We start from the raw sequence: 20,076 nt of genomic DNA on the forward strand, positions 1-20,076 counted from the left end.
AGTATCTTCTATTTAAAATCCCTCCTATGTACTGTTTCTCTCATGTCTCTTGTGATCCCTGATTGGTCCCTTTCCTTTGTTCCATAGATCCAGTTTCGGAGGGAGGTATCGCTGGGGCAGACGGTGATTACGAAGAACCGCAATGGACTCTACTACAGGTGTAAAGTAATTGGCATGACAACGCAAACCTTCTATGAAGTGAACTTTGACGATGGCTCTTACAGCGACAACGTTTACCCGGAAAGCATTACTGTAAGAAGCTCTTTAGATTCCTCTGTAACTGCAGGTAGAATCTGTAGCGGGGTGGTCAAACTTACTGACCCTCCGAGCCACATACGATAATCTTCAGGAGACGCCTGCCGAGGCTGAAGCCCCACCACCCTATTGCAGGGCAGAAGCCCCGAGCTCCCCCTCCTCCAGTCTGGTAGGGAGAGGTGATGGCCTCCGTGAGCCGCATTTTAACTGTAAAAGAGACTCGCGAGCTGCAGTTTGGCCACCCCGTTCTATAGGATGCAATGCTGCATACTTGCTTACTTTGTGGGCAGGAACGGCAAAGCCTACCCCGAGAAATCTTTTTACAATAGGTTAAAAAAGTATTGTTGGCCACATAGCCAATGGAGAAAGTGTTCTTCATGCATCCCCTTATATATGGCTTTACTGATTATTACCTGATTTCCTATCTTTTGTTCCTTGACCAACAGCTGCTGCCAGTGTTGGTTGCTGACATAAGAGAATATAGTTTGTTCTGTCTTGCACACTAATTGCATTTTTAAAGTCTAATTTTTTCCCTCCCAAGTCCTGTTTTAGGTCAATACACTGGACAGTGTGTATGTTTGTTTTAATATAGTAAATAGATTAGAGTCGGGGAGAGTGTATTGAAGAATTGGAGCAGGGTACTAAGAGTCTAGATTCTTGGGTTCTATTCCCAGTTCTGCCACTGACCTGCTATGTAATACTGTGGGCGAGTCAATTAACACCTCCTCCACTGTGCTTGTAAAATGAGGGTAATACATCACAGGGCGGTCTGAGCTGCTTTGAGCACCTTGGATGAGTTCCAGAGAATTGCAAAGTACTATCACCAGCAGCTGGTGCAAACAATTGGTTCAGTACTTGAGCAATGGCTTGTAACCCGCCTATCCTTAGTGAATTTTTGAACAGATGCAAATTTGCTTATGGTGTGGTAGCCTCCTGGGTTCTTACGTTAAAGCATCATGTTATTGTGGTATCTTCCAAGGGTGGTCACTATGACAAAGATGGTCAACTTGTTCCCAAGTTTTATTCATGTCTGTTGTTTTCCTGACTTTCTTCTGTCTTTAGAGCAGAGACTGCATTCAGATGGGACCCCCTCCAGAAGGCGAGTTGGTTCAGCTGCAGTGGACTGATGGAATCATCTATAAGGCCAAGTTCATTGCAGCCCAGATCAGTCAGATTTATCAGGTAAATAGGGAGGGGTCTAAAAACTGCACCACAGCACCCGTGTATTGCACAAGCTTTATTCCTCAGAGGTACAGAAGGCTTGTTATATTTATGAAGACGTAATGTGAACTCCAGAGTTAATATTTCCTGTATTCTTATAGGAACTGTAATGCTCCTAATTAAGAGAGTCAGGAAAAGGGTCCTCAGAGGGAGATTTTGGATGTATGTACACACACGTATGCCTCTCTATCTACACATACCTGCTCTTAGAAATTCACAATGGGTTCTTTTCATTCACACCCTTTCTCTGTGACGAAAAAGGATGCTTGAGTCGGTATATGTAGCTGTGTAGTGGATATAAGCAACTAGAGAAAAGGGGGGTGGTTAGTGAACACGTAAAGGATTTGTTAAATTTAATATAGAATTTCTGGCACCGAGTAAATTTTATCTCTCAAAGATAAACAGTTTATGACAAAAAAAGAAAAATCACTGATCGAAAGAGGTCCTGATCTCTGGAAGATGCTTTGATTGGAAGTCTAAGTCTTCCCTTTCCCCTTTTACAAGTGTTCCTGGCAAAGCTTTTGCTTATGATGAGAAGTTTGAGAGAGAGGAGTTACCTAAACACAGAGAACTTGCGGAAGAGGGGGCCTTTCAGATCCACTGGGGGAATACCTGTTGGGGACTGGATGATTTGGGATTGTTAATGGGTTACTAGGACATCAGGGGACCCAGGTCAAAAGTGACTTGATATCACCACTGTCTGTTGGCTGTTCAATGGCCTGTGTGAAATGAGCTTTATGACCTCCACTTCCTAACAAACAGGTATTTAGGTAATTAAAACCCTCTTGGCAATAAAAGTGGAGATCAGGAATAGAATGGGCTTGGAGACTTTACACTCACCCTGAAGACTCATGGGAAGGCACATGGCAGAGCAGTATGTGGGAACAATGTCCTGCTGCTATATCTCCTTTACCTATTCTGTGACTAATTAGAAGCCTTCAGTCTCCAGTTCTGTCATTCATGTCACCCACTACCTTTTCTAGCAGAGAACAGAAGCAGCCAATTCTGCAGCTCACAAGGCTGCGTGCTGAAGCAGTTTTGTACCACATGTGGGATTTCTGTTTACAGGAGGCTAGCAATCAGAAATCTGAAAAAGGGCCAGCATTTCAACATGAAGTTCCACAAAATTCAACACTGTCATTTGACTACATCTAGGTTAAATGGGCCACAAGAAGGTTCAAAATTACCATGATTCTGGGAGGTTTCAAGTGCATCCTGCGCTCCTCAATTTAACCAAACACACACAGTGAAACTTACAGAAAACTGTTTTGTGCCATGTAGATTCGTGTTCCTGAGTAATCTTGAAAAGTGTGGTGGGAGAAATTTCCCAAGACACTTGGCTAAGAGGCATTTATTATACTGTTTAGTCTTTTCGGAAAAATTGCCTAAGGTCTCGACATGCAAACAGAAGAGCATCATAATCCACAGACTTGTACCCTAAAGATCTCTTTGGCGTGATCTTCCAAAGAAGACAGTCTGATTTTAACATAAATTTTAACTTTTTTACGCTTCCATTGAAAATCTGTTCTTTACTTTCTGATTTAGTCACAATATAGGAAATTCACATATTGATCGTTTAAAATAGCATGAAAAGCTAAAACAAAATGTAAAGAAGCATCTATTTACCAGGACTAAATGAGAACAAAATATGCAGGCACATACGCATTTGTACATTTTGCAACTCATGCAGTTACTTGTTCCATGTGTTGCACATTCAGGTTAGGTGCATATTTTTTGAAAATTTAACTCCAGTGGTTTGTCTTTAAACCTCATTTGTGTGTGTATTCAGAATGGAGACTTAAACTACCCATAACTTATTCCCTTGTGCCTAGTTGTTACAGCTGATGTATACCTCTCAGTTAAGAGACTACAGTAAGTGGTGTTGACCTTGCATAACTGATGAACCACGATACCTGTCAAGTATCAGAGGGGTCGTCGTGTTAGTCTGGATCTGTAAAAAGCAACAGAGAGTCCTGTGGCACGATACCTGTGTGCAACAGGAGGGGCAAGTTCAAACATAGGGCTGGTCTATGCTGGAAGTGCTACATCGGTCCAGCCGCATCAATGCAGCTGTGCTGCTGTAGTACACGTGGTGAAGGTGCTCTGTGCCGACAGGAGAGAGCTCTCCTCTTGGCATAATCGCTCCACCTCAGTGAGAGGCAGTAGCTATGTCTGCGGGAGAGCGTCTCCTGGCAACATAGCGCTGTCCACACCAGCGCTTAGGTCGGTGTAACTTGCATTGCTCAGGGTGGGGGTGTGGCTTTTTCACACCCCTCAGCAACGTAAGTTATATCAACATAAGCAGTAGTGTAGACCTGCCCATAGATTCTTTCGACCCTCTGAGTTTTCCCAGTTTAAATCAAACCCTACCTTTCTCTTAAACCGTACTGTGTATGTTTTCTGCGTTATCCAGGAGGCTACTGTAAATCTTCAGCAAAGCAAGCAAGAGGCTCTGAGAACATTTATTTTATAGTTTAAAATTTCATGTGCTCGTTTTCATGAATAAACATCCCTGTAACATCTCCTGTTACATAATTCATGATGTAATCAGTGCTCAGTGAAAGAGGTTTGGAATGAGGAGTTAACACCACCATTTTTTACACCTGACTGATTATTGTTCCTTGTTAAAACACAAATATATTTTGACTTGTGTGAAAAAAATCTTAATTTAAGAAGGAAGAAGGGCTTATTAATGTGAGTGTAATACCCATGTTACAATGGGGGTGGAGGGGAGGGGGTGTTTTCTTCATGGTTCCCACTGTGTTTTCTGTGTCCATCAGAGAATCCTGGGGACTTTTTAGGCTGATAAAAGGAAGTGAGGAGAGAATTGTTAGCGGTAAATGAAGACGTCAGTAACCTGATTGCTACTATGCTCTCTGCAGGTGGAGTTTGAAGATGGCTCCCAGCTGATGGTAAAACGTGGTGATATTTACACGTTGGAGGAGGAGCTTCCTAAGAGAGTGAAATCTCGCCTGGTGGGTATCAAATCCGCAGGGAAAAAAAGGGGAACCGCTTCTCACATATGCTCATTAGATTTTCTTTTAAAAGCTGTTTGAAAGTGACCTAAAAAGCTCCCTCTCCCTTCTAGAACTATAAGACCCTAATTCACTCACAGAATATGTGTAAAATTGTAAAATGACTAATGAAGACATTTGAAAAGGTTTTAAACAATTCCTGCTTGTCAAGACCCGATTTCTGTGTTCCCTAGTTAAGAGATCTTGTGTTCAGTAAAGTGCCTTGCATCCGGTAGGATACCAGTTACAAACTCCACCACTGAAATGTAGCCACCTGCGGGGTGAGAGGATAATGGTCAGGTGAACTGACCTGCAGCCCAGTGGTGTCTTGGAAATTTTGGCTAACGATACTGGAATAAAAAACTTCCAAAAGATATTAAAAATCCCATGGAACACAGAGGACCCTATTTTTTTTTTTAAGCTTCCTCTTAAAGACCAACATATAGTCTGTCTACACTATGAGCTAGTGGTGTGATTCGCCCTCCTCATGTATATATACTCGCACAACATACTACCTGTGCTACTGCAGCTACACAACTATTTACACTCATGCTATCTGGATGAGAGTAAGCGTGAGTGTGTGTGTACAAGTGGGGGAATCGCACCCCATAGTGTAGGCATAGTTCCATGCAGTGAACTGTGGCTGAATTAGTCGACCTAGAAAATAGGAGGGGCTGAGTTGATCTTACTAAGATTGGAATCTGTGGCTCAAGAGTTCCCCCCCCCCCAACCTGATGCTGCTTTTAACTTTTAAAGCCATCCTCTCCAGCAAGAGTGTGAGATCAGATGCCCAGAGCAATGAAGCACATACAGCTGCTTGCTTTGTTCTAGATGCCTGTGATGTCAACTGTTGCATGATAAAGACAAAAGGATTATAGGAACTGCCATCCCTGGTCTGTCTGACCACTAACACTGTCTGTGGCCACTAACAGATGCTTGAAGTTGCACATAAAATAAAATAACCCTGTAATGGACATTTATGTGGAATAAACTACCTATGGGCAGGGGTGGCCAGCCTGAGAAGGAGCCAGAATTTACCAATGTACATTGTTAAAGAGCCACAGTAATATGTAAGCAGCCCCCCATGAGCTCTCCCCTCAACTGGCAGCCCTGCCGATCAGCACCACCCCCTCCCTCCCCACACCTCCCAATCAGCTGTTTCATGGTGTGCAGGAGGCTTGGAGGGGGAGGGAGAGGAGCGCTACAGCAGGCTCAGGGGAGGGGGCGGGAAGGGGTGGAGTGGGGAAAGGGCCTGTGGCAGAGCCAGGGGTTGAGCAGTGATCACCCCCCGGCACATTGGAAAGTTGGCGCCTGTAGCTCCAGCCCCAGAGTCGGTGCCTGTACAAGGAGCCGCATATTAACTTCTGAAGAGCCGCATGTGGCTCCGGAGCCACAGGTTGGCCACCCCTGACCTATGGGGATTAGGAAGAAACTTCTCCAATTGGTTATAGGTTAGTTTATGCCATGAAATATTGAAGGGATTTTTAATGCCTTATAAAATGCTTTTATCATCTCTAATGTAACTCTAGATTTTGTCATTATCCATATAGATATCTCATCCTTCTTTGAATCCTCTGGTCTCAAACATCTTGTGGCAATGAATTCCACAGATTAACTATGCTGTGTGTAATTTACTTTTGTCCTTTTTTCAAGTGGATTCTAGGGGCAGAGGAGCTGCTTGCGTTTGCCTTTATCAGGTGAACAGAGATCGTCAGTCCTTATTTAGACAATATTTTTGTTAGTATCTGGCTGCAGCGCTGCCTTTCAGCAAAGCTGATGAATTTGAGTGGTGAGGTAGGGTGGGTGGGGGTGTCACTTTTGATGGATCCTGACCTTCAAGCTTTGTAACCTTTCCAGAGTGACTGACACACACATCCACTCCCCTTCGTGCACACTCTCCCTCGTGCGCGCGCACACACGATGAAAGGTGAATAACTCGCATCTGACTTGAAACTCTTCATTCTTTCTGCAAACCTCCTGTTCCCAGAGATTTTTAGGAAGAGTTCTGTGTGAGTGACATACCAGATACTCTAATAAAGAGCAGCTGGGTGAAGGAAGGAAGGAACCACGCTTACCAAGAACCTTCTGTCTGCTTTGAGAGTGAGAGGCAGTGTATAAGCTATGTCATGTCTTCTTACAACAATCCCTTCCCCAAACAGACCCCCCTATGCCTAAGGAAGTAAGGGAAGCTTCCTTTACCAGGGCGCTTTGTACGATGAATGAATAACCTGAGCAGACAGAGAAGGGTTGCAGTGGCAGAGGATTTGTGAGTAGGAGTTAGAGAGTGGAAGAGAACCTGCTACAGAAATGAAGCAGACTTGAAGTTGGTTTTGAGTTTGGTCTTGCAAGCCAAGTGGGTTCCTCTGAGCCAGTCCCTGCACTCTCCGGCCTTCAGTGGTTCTCTAGCATGTACGTAACACAATGTTCACTTTCTCCTGTCCGAGCAGTTTTGTTAAATAGGTACGCTTTCTCTCGTGCGCATCTTCCCCTCTAATGATTGTACTTTCCTGTCTCCTGTAGTCCCTCAGCACTGGGGCCCCTCAGGAAGGAGTGTTTTCGGGAGACGAAGTGAAAGCGGCCAAGCGCCCCCGAGTGGGGAATTCCAGGAATCCCGAGGACTATGGACAGAACCCAGATTATTTGGCCTTCATGGAGACCCTGCTGCAGACGCAGTACCAGCCAGGACCACAGAGCAACATGTTTTAACCAGGATTAATAATAATAAAAAATTAACCCTTTTCAACCCTGAGGAAAAATAACCAGGAAACTGTGGAACAAAAGGCCAGCCCCGTGCAATAGCCTGCTGTGAATTCCTTTCTTTGCTCTTGGTTTGGACTGCAAGAAAATCCTGTCTGGCTACAGGCTACCTCTACTCTGTCAGCTGCATTGCTGGCCAATAGAATAGGGAGCTCAAAACCCCTTCAGACAGCATTTCACATGAAGACTTTGGAAGAGTTTGTACTAATGGAGCTTTGTGATTGGCTCCTTTTTTTTTTTTTTTTTTTTTAAGGTTTGGAAAGGGTTAAAATGAATGAAAAATGAAATGACTCAGATTTTTAAACCACATCAAACTCTTTTGTCTTTAAAAGGTGCTATTTCACTGACTACTGAAGCAGCCTTTGGAATCATGATTTCTGTACATATAAATCACCTTTGTGACGTTTTCTATAAATGAGCATTATTAAGAAAAAAAAAACACAAACAAAAAATAGGAAAGCGACAATTTCCACCAATAATTTTTTCTAGGTCATTGCTTTAAAACAGAAAAAAATAAAATCATTTCCCCCTCCTTCCCACCACTGAAATGTAATTTAACACTGCAGTGGGGAGAGAGAACAAGAGCAGACATCGTGGGTTGTTTTTTAAAGCAATGTTTTCTTTGTAACCTGGGGAAGGGGGGAAAGAAATGTCTCATAACCCGAATGTTGTTGCAGTCGATGAATTAGGTGGTGGGTGTGTGCATTTCTGCCCTGTCATCAGCAAAGAGCAACCAGTGGAGAAATGGCTAGACATTGGTATTTGCTCCTTCTCCTCCTCTTCCTTGCCTTTTCCTTCCCCATCTTTGTAATCACTTAGACGCTGCGGCCTCCAGCGTTCATGCCTTTCGATTCAGATATGCCACTTGATTCCTCCCCTCACAGATCTGGCAGGCATTGTTCTGTTGCTGCCCGCCCCTTCCTATCAGACAGTGGCGTGCAAGGGGATTGTTCTGGCTCTCTATTAGGCATGGCTTTGAGCTGTGCAGCTTATAGTTGTGCGAATCATTCCACGACAGAAGCCTTGGAGGTGTGTGTATATTCTTTTTTTTTTTTTTTCCCCCATTAAAGAAGAAATTCCCCAAACGCCTTCGATTGTTGTGACATCCTTTACCTAGGTAAGGAGTCCGCCTTTGAGATGCTCCTGGTGAAGCGGGTGAAAGCCTGCATTTGTTTGGGCTCAGTTCACTGAGTATTAAAATGAGTATTAAAGTCAGAAACAAATCTTGAAATACTGAGTGGGCAGCTCCCACCTGAATGCTGTGTAAGCCCCTCCTGCTGTAGAGATGTTATGGAACAGTGTCGCATAAAAGGCCTGATCCAAAGCCCATCAAAGCTGGTGGAAAGAGGCTCCCGCTGACTTCAGAGGGCTTTGAATCAGGTTTGAAGTGAAGAGAAAGAAGTAGACTTCGTGGAGAACTGCAGGGAGATGAGGCTGCTGCAGTGTGTGCGTGGCGGGACGGGGACATGGTACATGTACAGCACCTATTCAAACCCACCTTTGTGTCTTTGCCTGTGAGTTGACAAAGCTATCCAGGAAACGCGTCCTCCGCAATCTTTTTCACTTGAGTCCCTGAACTTCCTGGGCAGGGAGGAACAATATTCTCCTTTTAAGCCCCCTTGTAATACAGTCAATATTTTTTTTTTAAAGTGACTGTGTTTAGATATCTTCAGGGGAGTAAGTGGGAAGCATTTGGGGGATAACATGGTAATTAGCATCTTAAGAGACTGGACGGATATTCAGCTGTCCCAGTCAGAGAATGGAAATGGAGTGAAGTGTTCTTTCTTGGGGGAATTAGAATTCCCTTCACTTCTTGCTGCCTCTGCTGTGAGGTGCTTTGCTCTTTTTTTTTTTTGTTTTTTGTTTTTTGTTTGTTTGTTGTATTTTTAATTTTTTTTTATTTTAAGTTTTCAACGTCTCCAAATGAATCTGTCTCCAAAAAAGCATTAGACTGAATTTATAAAAGAAGAATGTACTTTTTTTTTTTTTTTTTTTTTAAAGGAAAAAAGGACATGGTTCTTAAAAGCCTCAGTTTGTGTCATTTTGGATAGAAGAAGAATTAGAACCTAGCTGAAGTCTCTTTCCTTTATTTGCTGCTGCACCTGTGTAGCGATTACTCCTGCATAGATGTCTCCTGTTGGCTATAACATGATTTAAAGGATAATTTGCTTGTATAAAAGAAAAAATGGATGGTTGCCAGGCCACAGAAATATTTAAAACAATTGAAAGAGAATTTAAACAGCAGAGGATTTTTTTTTGGAAGTGGGGAGGGAAAGGGAGGTGTAGGGTGGGATGGGTTGGGGGGTTGTGAGCAGTGGGCGGATTTCCTCTGCATGTTAAAGTCCTGACTGAAGTAGCACCATTACTGTATTCATATGTAGTACCTTTTTAAATACTATTTATATTGTTAAAAAAAAAAAAAAGTGTTTCCCTGACCTCCATATTCAGATGGTGAGTTATGTTTAAACGTGAATCTGGAACTGTAGAATGCCCTTCTTTGTTGCTGGGTTTTTCCTGTTTTGTTTGTTCTTAAAGCCCTCTTTTGGTTCAGGAATGACTTGTGCAGTTTATCTATAATGACCATGTTGAAGGTTTCTGTGCATCAGACTATGGAAAAGGAAATAGGAAATGCACACTTCTTCCCCGCCCCCCAGTGAAATATATTTGTAAGTGTCTGATTATGTGCTATAAAATTATTGATTTTTTTTCCCTCTTAGATTAAGGATGTGATGTATTTTTTTGCATTTTTTTTTCTCTGCCTCTAGGTTCATAATGAATTAAAGGCTGTTGAGCACTTCAGAATTACAATTTTTAGGAGGTTGAAGTCTCTTCATTTCTAAATAAAAGCTATTCTGCTGAAGGGGAAGAAATCTCCCAAGTCAGAGTGGTTGGTGAAAGCTGACCAGTAACTCGGTCATGAGACGCTGAGGTTGGTGAATTGGAATGTGGTCTGCCCCTTCTCTAAGAGCTCTGCCCTTGCACCCCCATCTCCGTTCAGAATTGAAATTGCAATGATCCAAGGTCCAGGACTTGGTATAGCTAGATCAGTGCCATAGAAGTGCTGGTTAGTTACTGATCAGTGAGAGTTTTTAAGGCCCAAAATAGGGAGGCTGTGGAATCTGTCAGAGGTTTTTAAGAGGAGGTTAAACAAACACCTGACAGGGATGGTCTAGATAATATTTAGTCCTGCCTTTGAGCAGGGGACTGGATAAGTTGACCTATCGAGGTCCCTTCCAATCCTACATTTCTGTGATTTATTTTTTGTAAACCACCAGTGGCTACATATTACAGGGAATCTGTCTTTTAGCCATCCCAGTAGTGGCTAGATAGGCATGCTGAACCCACACAGATAATGAACCTTTTAAAATCACATCCTTTCGATTGTCACCACCCCTTTCCCCCCCACTTGAGTTCTGACATTGTTTTATAGAGACATCTCACAAACTGCTACAGTTGGTGACTAATGCTTCAGATCATGTGAAAGCAATATCCCTTAGATTTCAGCTCACCGATACCTGCTTCCTAGCTTTACTCAAGGTAGTCTGATAAAACCATATTCTTTGATCCAGAGGCATGAGAAGGATGTGAGAGCCAAAGTCTCTGCTGGTGTAATTCCATTGCAGTCACTAGCAGAGAATTTGTCCTGTGATTTTAAGGTCCACTATCTTGTGAACTGCCATAACCAACAACCCTTTGTGAAGGGCCAATAAAGCCACATTAAGGACCAATAAAATGTTTCCAAGCAGCAGCCTTGGATCAATATCAGAAAGACAAAGATCAACATTTCCTATCAGCGCATCATAGAGCTGGGATGGAGTAGATCTTTTCACACTAGCCTTCCCAAGTCTTGACACTCTGTGGGTCTAGGCACTAGTCTAGGCCCTTTCCCTATGCAATCTCCCACTGAGGTAGATTCTGCGGGGCTGAATAGAAAATTGTGCTATCCCATGTCATCTCACAATGTGAGCACCATGAGGATAAGGTGTGAATACTGCTAAGCATCTCATTCACTATTCCTTCATCCCCGTCTCTGAGCACCATTTGGGGTGGGGTGGAGAGTCTTCCGTTGAATGCCCCTCATTAGTCTCTTCTTCCAATCTCTCTCTGTCATATCCCTGGGGATTTGGGATGTTTCTTACCCATGCACCTGAATTGCAGTGGTAGCTGGAGATGTTCCTCTGTCCTTTTTTGTCCTCCCCTCCCCTACACACACCTTTCCATCTCCTCGATTTGTCTCGGTCCCATTTCCTCTAATCTCTGGAATTCCCACTCCTTTCCCTCTCATCTCAAGTCAGGTACAATCTGTTTGCTGGAGTTACTACGTATTCCGCAGGTTCCTGTTGCTGGGCAGCCTGGACCAGTGTGATGAACAGACTGCAAAGCCCTTCCCCGGCCTGCCCTGTGGAGTGCTGGTCATAGATGCAGTCAGTGATGGGCCCAGATTACATGGTCTTTGGCCAGATAACCATCTGTTATGCTCCCTCCCAGCTCTGAAGCCCTAAAGAAGACCACTTTTGCTATTGTAGTTTCAGAGAAGTACAGCTCCTGTTTTGGGGCTTGTGATTAGCGGGATGTATTCACGAGCGAACATCTTAAATCCTGTAGTGTAAAAGCTGGTGGAGTTCTCTTTGTGAGTCCGTGTCACAAATAGTCACACGCACAATAAAGCTGTTCTGTCATAATTTCTGGCAGCATTGAAAAGACAGGAATGAACAGGCTGCTTATTTTTGCTGCAACACTGCCAGACGGAGTTTAGCCTTAAGCCCGGAGGGTGGAATAGTGGAGGAAGAGAGATGTTTAACTCTTCAGTTTCTCTGTCTGACGGAAGACACAGCAGCTCAGTGAGGGATGAGAGGAGGATTCTTTTCTTGCAGGTGAGTAATTTGGAACGTCATGTTAAAATAGCAATGTCGTTGGAGTATGCGTTGCTACATATTTCACATGCATTGCCTCTTGATGCTCAAAGTCAAAACCCTACGGCCTTTATTAGGAACATATGGACTAGTTCTCCGATCAAGATGGTAAATGGTCCAAACTTCTAACCACATTGGTCAGCTCTTCACCTTTTTGATTCACCTGATCCAGATGTGGAAGTGCCATGAGACGAGTGTTCTCATCGTATTTTGGATCCAGTTGAAACAGTGACTCTCATGGGTGTGTTCTCGCAGGTCTCCAGCATAGAGGTCTGAGTGCTTATCTGCACCATTTTGAAGCTTGCTCATCAGTTCTTCCATCTTCCTGCAGCCTCCCAGCCCTGGGATCTTTGAACACAGAGGGAATTTTCAGTACAGCTTCCATGCTCTCTCTCTAGCGCTTTCCTTTTCACTTGGCTGTAGTTCCATGCTCTCACTCCTTTTAAGAGATGAGTAGATGAAAACAAAGAGAAGGGTGAGGGATGATTTGATTACGGTCTGTAAGTATCTACATGGGGAACAAATATTTAATAATGGGCTCTTGAAGCTAGCAGAGAAAGGTATAGCATGGTCCCATGGCTGGAAGTTGGAAGCTAGACAAATTCAGACTGGGAAAAATTTACCAAGAGTCATGGTGGATTCTCTATTACTGGCAATTTTAAAATCAAGATTGGATGTTTATCTAAAAGATCTGCTTTAGGAATTATTTTGGGGAAGTTTTATGGCTTGTTATACAGGGGGTCAGAGAAGATGATCAAAATGGTCTGTTCTGGCCTTGGAATCTCTGAATCTATAAAGGGCCACCTCAGATGCTCCTAGATGCTTCAGCTCTTTCTCATAGCACATGTATCAGTTGGGGTTATTTTGTTTTTACATTTCTCTTTTCCAGCCATTGGTATGTGTTCTGCATCAATGTTGCTGCTTCAAAGGACGCATTGAACTAGAGCAGGTTGGAACTTGGCGTTTCTGTTTTGCGGGAAGTCGACATTTTTGAAATTATGTTTTCATTTCAGATTACAACAAAACAAGTTTTTGAAATTGGCTGCAAAATGGAAATTCCAAAACAAAAAATCCATTTTGAAAACTTCATTGATGAGGAAAATTTTTAAATTTTGTTTCAGAACAAAATTGGTTGTTTTTATTTTTTTATTTTTATTATTTTTACATTTCATGACATGCCAGTAGTAGTAGTGCATAATCTGACATGAGATAGAATCCTAGAAATGTAGGGCTGGAAGGGACCTGGAGAAGTCAAGTCTGGTCCCCTGTGCTGAGGCACGACCAGGTAAACCTAGAACAACCGGGACAGGTGTTTGTCCAACCTGTTCTTCAACCTCCGGTGATGGGGATTCCACAACCTCCCTTGGAAGCCTCGTCCAGCGCTTAACTACTCTTATAAAGATGTAGTCATGTCCCTGAGTGAGCTTGGACCACCAGCCTTTCGGTTAACAGCCAAACACACTAACTGATTGTGCTAGATATCCAACTGCTCGCTGGAATGTTGCACTACCAGTTGAACTGAAATCACGCTTTAAACCTGTGTTTAAACATGCTGTATGTCAAGCTATGTCATATTATGCTGTAGAGTAACCATGATATAATCGATGTCGTAAAAAGTTAAAGGGAGCTGCTACTTAGTACAGGTTGAAACTTCTTATCTTATTTTCTAGATCAGGCTGTCCCCGTTTGTGTTGTGAAACAGTTTGACACAAATTTGTGGAATTTTTCATCCAAATAGACAATTAACTACAAAATTCAGTGTTTCTTGAAAATTTTCCAATCTGCTCTCTCCCTAGCTGCTTTTTTATCTGTGTTTTACTCCATTCAGCCCTCCAGGTATTTGGAGGAGATGAATACGGTGAATCCAATTAAAAATGAAAATCAAGAGAGCACTTCATTTTTTTCTTTCCTATGTGAGGGTGGCCTAAGAAAGGGGACTCGAAGGCTTCATGGTTAAGGAATGAAAGATAAATCTGAAAAACTGTCTAACCCACTAGTTCAAATCCCACCCAGATCTGTAGGGATCGAAAGCTCACTGATATTCCGTGGCCCATGTGAAATGAGGTGGACTCCAGCTGCCCAAGGACAAAAGTCCATAACTCAAAACCATTGCCACAAGGCGCTCCCTCCTGCTGCTGATCTCAACAGAGAGGCTAAAGACTGAATGAGATACTGTCACTCAACTCCACTCTTGCATTTGGTCCCCTCCATCGCAGGGTTGAGGCTTATCTGTAGGCAAGGCTTGCCCTGCTCTTGCCTGGGTTTTTACCTCTTCTCTTGAGTTAATAGGATTTCAGTCTCCGGGCCGTCAATCCTGCACCTTTCACCAGCACTAAATACATGAACGAATAAAAAGAAATACAGAACCATACTCCTGTGGATTGAATCTCGGGGCTTGTCTACCTGAGTAAGTTGTACTGGTGTATAAAGGTGTGGTTTTTTTTTTTTTTTTTTACTTTTTAACCAGTACATCCCCTGTGTGGTTTGGTTTGAGTGACTTGTTTCAATTTAGCTTAAATTGATCAGGTTAAGCTAAACCTCAGGAAGCCACTCTTAAACTGAAATAGCATTCGCACAGGTTTAATAAGTGATTTAAGTTAAACTGGTGCAACTTTTCCAGGTCTTCAGAGACTTCCTCTCCTTCCCTCTTTCCTGAAGGTGGAATCTGTAGCTCTGCTTACAACATGATTGTGTTTTTTAAAACCGTGATAAAGTTGCTCATTTTGGGGCAAGGGAATATGAAGTATTTCTGTTTGCTCGATGCTGGGGATAATTCCATTGAGGATTAAAGGTGATGGGGTCACATCAGGGTGTTGCTTTAGACATCTCCTCTATGACTTGGTCATTTTGGGGGGCGAGGAAGCAAAAATGAAGACTTTCTCCAGCAGGTTCTTTTACTGGAGCTGAGGCAGCTGAGTGTTTTCCACTCTACTCCTACAATAAAATCCCCTAATCCTATTGCCCTGCACCTCTTGCAGTCATTTATACCAAGGGAAAATGGCCTGGTCTTTGCAATGGTTTAAATGACGGGCAAGGTGCAGGGCAAATGGAGAATCAAGACCGCTCTGTAATAAAGTGTCTGAAGGACTGTTTGGGCTGGAGATGAGAGGAGGCACAGATGTGTGACTAGGTTAGTATTGGCAATGTATTGGGGTCAAAGTAGAAGCTACTGTAGTCCTCCCACAGCTAAGATGCCAGTGGGTCGGGGAGACTCTCCATGTTTGTTCCAAAAGGGAGGTGGGGAACACTGGTTTCACAGACTCTCAACAAGGCCCAGCGAGGTGCACCTGCTGCAGTCAGGGTTCGGGGGCAAGTACAGTCTCCAATCTCACCACCCTTTATTGACTGCCACCTCCTGGGAAGCCTGTTGTTTTCACACTTCCAGGCCTGCAAAAGCACCGGTCATGTTCATCCGTAGAATGCCTGGAGGACCCAGGTGGCTGATACCTACCTACCAGACACTTTTTGTAGATGCCGCCGTTCTCAGGGTGGTGCTTGGAATAAATTGACAGTTCTGTCTGCATAGCACATGGGGCAGAGTGCGAAGAGCCTAAGCAGAGGACCTGTGCTTAATTGGGCCTAGCACTGAGATTTGAGTGATACTTAGCACTCTCCACCTCAAAGCACTGCAGAAAAATGACTCCTCGCAACACCCCGTGAGCGATTTCATGCCTGCTTTACAAACAGGGAGAACAGAGGCAGAAAGGGCAAGCAAATTGCCCTAGATCACAGTAGAAGACCGTATGAGAGCTTGAAGTTCCTGTCTGTACCCTCACCCCAGCTGTAAACTGATATTGGGGCGTTAGCCCCAAATGGAATGTTGGGCTAGAATTACTCCGCATCTCTGATGGAAGAAAAGTTAACTGCCTGCTGAGTTTATTTTGGTTACGTGCCAATAGAAAGTGGTTGGGAGTATTTTTTTTATTAAATATTAGAGAAGCAGAAACAGCAATTTATTCTCCAATGTACAGGTCATTGTGTAATTCTACCCATAGTTAGCCCATTCTTCCATGGGCTGAACAGGAATCTGGCTGAGCAGCGGCAGGGCAGGGTACTGTGCCGCTGACTTTGGCTTACCTTTCAGCCCTAGGCTTGTCATTTCAGATGCCTGCTGCTAATATTGGAATATCAGAGCGGCAGCCTCTCTCCAGCAAACAGGCTCCTGGCCAGGCTGTTTCTATAGCAGGAGTGACCTCGTCCTCGTGGTTTGAAAATCAATTAATGGACATATGCCCTCCTCATGTGGCCAAGCTGGCTCTCGACCACACAGCAGCTCTTCATGGGTTGGAGGAGAATGGTTGGTTACTTTTGATACAAGCCAGGGTGCTGCAATAGTTTTTTCTGTCTCAATTAGCACAGCGGAGAGGCACAGATTCACCCACTAGACAACTGCCAACAAAGAAAGAACCTGACTTGATCCTAGATACAGGAGAATTCATGGATATTTTAAAGAGGTGATGGCGGTAAGAAAGCTGTGCTTAAATTCTCCAAACAGCCTAAGGCCTCCTCACTTCCTGCCTGGGGATAAGGGCTGTCTCTCTTCTTCCTTGGGCCGCTCTTACCATTTCATCAGTTTGGCGCTTTTGGAGCGTAACTAGGTCGAGGAAGTGATGCGTCTGGGTCCAGTGTAGTCTGGGGTTCAGGCATAAGACTCAACTTGAAGCTGGGATTTAGAGGTGCTGTGACCTGGCATAAACCATTCACATGAGATTTCTGACCACAAGTGGTGGAAATCTCATGAGCGCAGCTGTTCCCATGCATTTCCCACCATTTTGGCTGAAGTTTGATAAGAACAGCAGTTGTAAAAAATTTTCATAGATTATGTTAAAGCCACAAAGACCCTAGATAATCCAGTCTGAACAGTACAACACTGGCCACTGAATTTCACCATTACCCCTCCATTAAGCCCAATAACTTGTTTAGATAAAGTATATCTTCCAGGAAGGCGTCCAGTCCTGATCAGAAGGCATCCAGAGATGGAGAATCCAGCACTTTGGTAGTTTGTTCCAGTGGTTATTCACCATCACTGTTACAAATTTGGGCCTAATTTCTAATTTGAATTTGTCTGGCTTCCGCCACCAGCCATTGGTTCTTGTTATGCCTTCTTTCTGCTAGATTAGAATCCTTTAGTGTAGCTGCTTCTGACCTGGGACTGGAAAATAGGCTGCTTCTGGGTTTGGATCCCACTTGGAACCAAAACTATTTACTCCTGGGGGAATTCTGTGCTACTGCATGCGTAATTAATGAGCCATGCATATTTTTAATTTTTTGCACAGAAAAAAAACTGCCAAAATGTTACTACAGTTCCACCTTTTTTCCACCAGAGGGGACACTGGTGATAGAACACAACAGAAGCTCCTGCCCAGCTAGGGAAGAGAAAGAGCCTGCCTTCTTTGCAGCATCTGCAGGCCAGGTCAGGAGATAGGCTGGGGGTGGAGGGTGGTCAGACAGGCTCATAAGGGCTAGTGGAGGAGGACAGACTGGGGCAGGGGCTGAATGGGAGTGGAGGCATAGGGTCACAGGGGGGAGGGAGATGCAGGACCACATGGTGATGGGGGAATCAGTGCAGAACTACATGGGACAGGGCGTGGCTGAGTGGGGGCACAGAGACACATAGGGACAGGGCGGGGGTACAGAGACACAGGGATAGGGGAATGGCTGGGTGGGGGCACAGACACATGGGGATGGGGTAGATGATTGGGGGCACAGAGACATGGGGACCAGGAGGGGGTACAGGGACACACAGAGACAAGGGAGTGGCTGGGCGGGGGCACAGAGACGGATGGGGGAGGGGGTACAGAGACGGGAAGGGGGTGCAGGGCCATATGGGGATTGGGGGGGTGTCTGAGTGGAGGTGGAGAGAGGACACGTGGACAGGGGGTGCAAGAACACCTGGGGACGGGGCAGATGTGCCTGACTGAATCGGAGAGGCTAGGGGGTCAGCTGGGATCTGCTGGGGGAAGCTCCCTAACAATCCCTCCCTGCCCCCCAAAAGCTTTTCATACTTTTCCCACCCATACCCAACAGCCCTCCAAGTTCACACCCAGGCTCCTTCCCAGTAATTTACTTCCTCTCCCTCAGCTCCTCCGTTACCCCTCACTCCCACAAGCCTTTGCACTGCTTCTGAGGGGTGAGGGAAATACAGTTCTGTATTCTAGTTTAAATGAATTATTAGTCAGCATTCTGTATTAATGTGCCTAGTAAGGAATCTTTTTGACAAAAAACATTTCCTGAATCTTTTTTGTTGTCTGAATTGTTAGACATACTTGCTGACAGGTATTTTGAAATAAATGACCAAAAATAATTGAAACTGGCATGATTATATTGTGTTAGTTGACAAAGAAAATATGCAGAATTTTAAAATATTGTGCACAGAATTTTTAATTTTTTGGTGCAGAATTCCCCCAGGAGTAAAAACTAGGGACAAGCTCGACTTCAGATGTTCAAATACAAATCTGAAAAGGATGGCAATCCAAAGCTTTGTTCTTATTCAGGGGATGAAACCATTTTATAGGCTTGTACCTTCTCTGTTCAGCTCCACTGATTGGACTTTTCTGCACTAAATTCTCCCTATTTAATGATGAATCCTAATACTTTTACCTTCTATAGGTAAAACTAAGGCCCCCAAACCACTCTGTATATGTTAATAGGCTCTCATAATCCAGCCTGGGAGGGAGAGAGGAGGTATCTATCTTACCACTGTGGGTTAAGGCCTAAATCGTCAAACATTTTCAGAGGGGCTGAACATCTGCAGATCCCATTGACTTCAGGCCCTCTGAAAATCAGGCCACTGCTTATTAAGGTGTCTACGTTTAGCCACCCAAATTTGGAAGTTGACAAGTGACTTTTCCAATGTCACCTGGGTGGGAGCGGCTGGGAAAAGAACTTAGAAATATCCTGACTCCTGTCCTCTGCTCTAAACAATAGACTCCTCCTTAGCTATTCAGTTACCCCTCTATATCTTTAAAATTCTGCATCTGAGACCGAGGTGGTGGTAGCCCAGCGGGCTTCCTAAACAGGAATATTTTTTGGGGGGGGGACCTGCTACCCCCTCACCTACTCCCTAAAATACTAATTGCATTATTTCCATGAACCAAAAAATATACCAACACAAACATATGAATATACATGTTTAAAAGTCCACATTAAATAAGTCCACGTTAAATAAGATGAACGGTCTTTGGAGGGTAATATTAAATCGGGGACCCCCTTGAGCTGCTTGGTACCCAAAGCAATTGCCCAGTGCCACCACTGATCTCAAAGTCCAAACTTTGTACATCTACTTACTCCTCTGCTTGCAGGGCTGCAGTATTTTTCTCTCAGCAGGGCGGGTGACTTGGAAAGAGGGGAGAAAACCTCCCTTGGTGCTGTTTTTCTGAAATCACTTTATTTGCACCATGTAGTCTCTTCACTGCAGTAATGTAACAGGAATGTGTTTTAATCTCTCTATAGTCGCTCTTCTGCCTCTCCTCTGCACCCAAAGGCCAGTGAAAAGAATTCCTCTGCTGGATCTACTTTTCAAGGCCTTGGTGTGCTGCTGGCCCCTTGCAGTGCTGTGATGTGATAGGAATACCGCCTGTCAGTGCCTTGTCACTCCCAACACCTCTCTAATATGCTTCTATTTACTGCAGTAATCAGAGCCCTTCAAAGGCGAGACTGAACTGCCGCTGTTAAATATAATTGTCATTGTGACAGGTCCATTGTGGGTTGGAAAATTTGTGCCTTTCAAAGCTGTCTCTGTGATAAAGAGCAGCAGTAAAATCAGAAATTAATCCCCTGGCAAGAGAATGACATGGTGATCACTGGATTGGCACTAACAACTCAGTCAGGGCACCTGCCGAACCCCCCTCTTACCACGCTAAAGGGCTATCAAGTGGAGGGCAAGCCACTCTTCACCTGCCCAGCTTGCAGCCAGC

At 44.1% G+C, this 20,076-nt stretch overlaps 1 protein-coding gene across 1 annotated transcript in view; it reads left to right on the forward strand.

Annotated features, from left to right (window-relative positions):
- KDM4B (lysine demethylase 4B) overlaps positions 1 to 7,196 on the forward strand; it is a 164,292-nt gene extending 157,096 nt beyond the window's left edge. The window contains exons 20-23 of the mRNA XM_065422293.1: positions 88 to 252; positions 1,318 to 1,437; positions 4,359 to 4,451; positions 7,011 to 7,196. Coding sequence (XP_065278365.1) covers positions 88 to 252; positions 1,318 to 1,437; positions 4,359 to 4,451; positions 7,011 to 7,196 — 564 coding nt within the window. The remainder of the gene's footprint in view (positions 1 to 87; positions 253 to 1,317; positions 1,438 to 4,358; positions 4,452 to 7,010) is intronic.
- The last annotated feature ends 12,880 nt before the right edge of the window (positions 7,197 to 20,076 follow it).

This window comes from Emys orbicularis, chromosome 24, assembly GCF_028017835.1.
Source record: "Emys orbicularis isolate rEmyOrb1 chromosome 24, rEmyOrb1.hap1, whole genome shotgun sequence".
Lineage (NCBI taxonomy): Eukaryota > Metazoa > Chordata > Testudines > Emydidae > Emys > Emys orbicularis.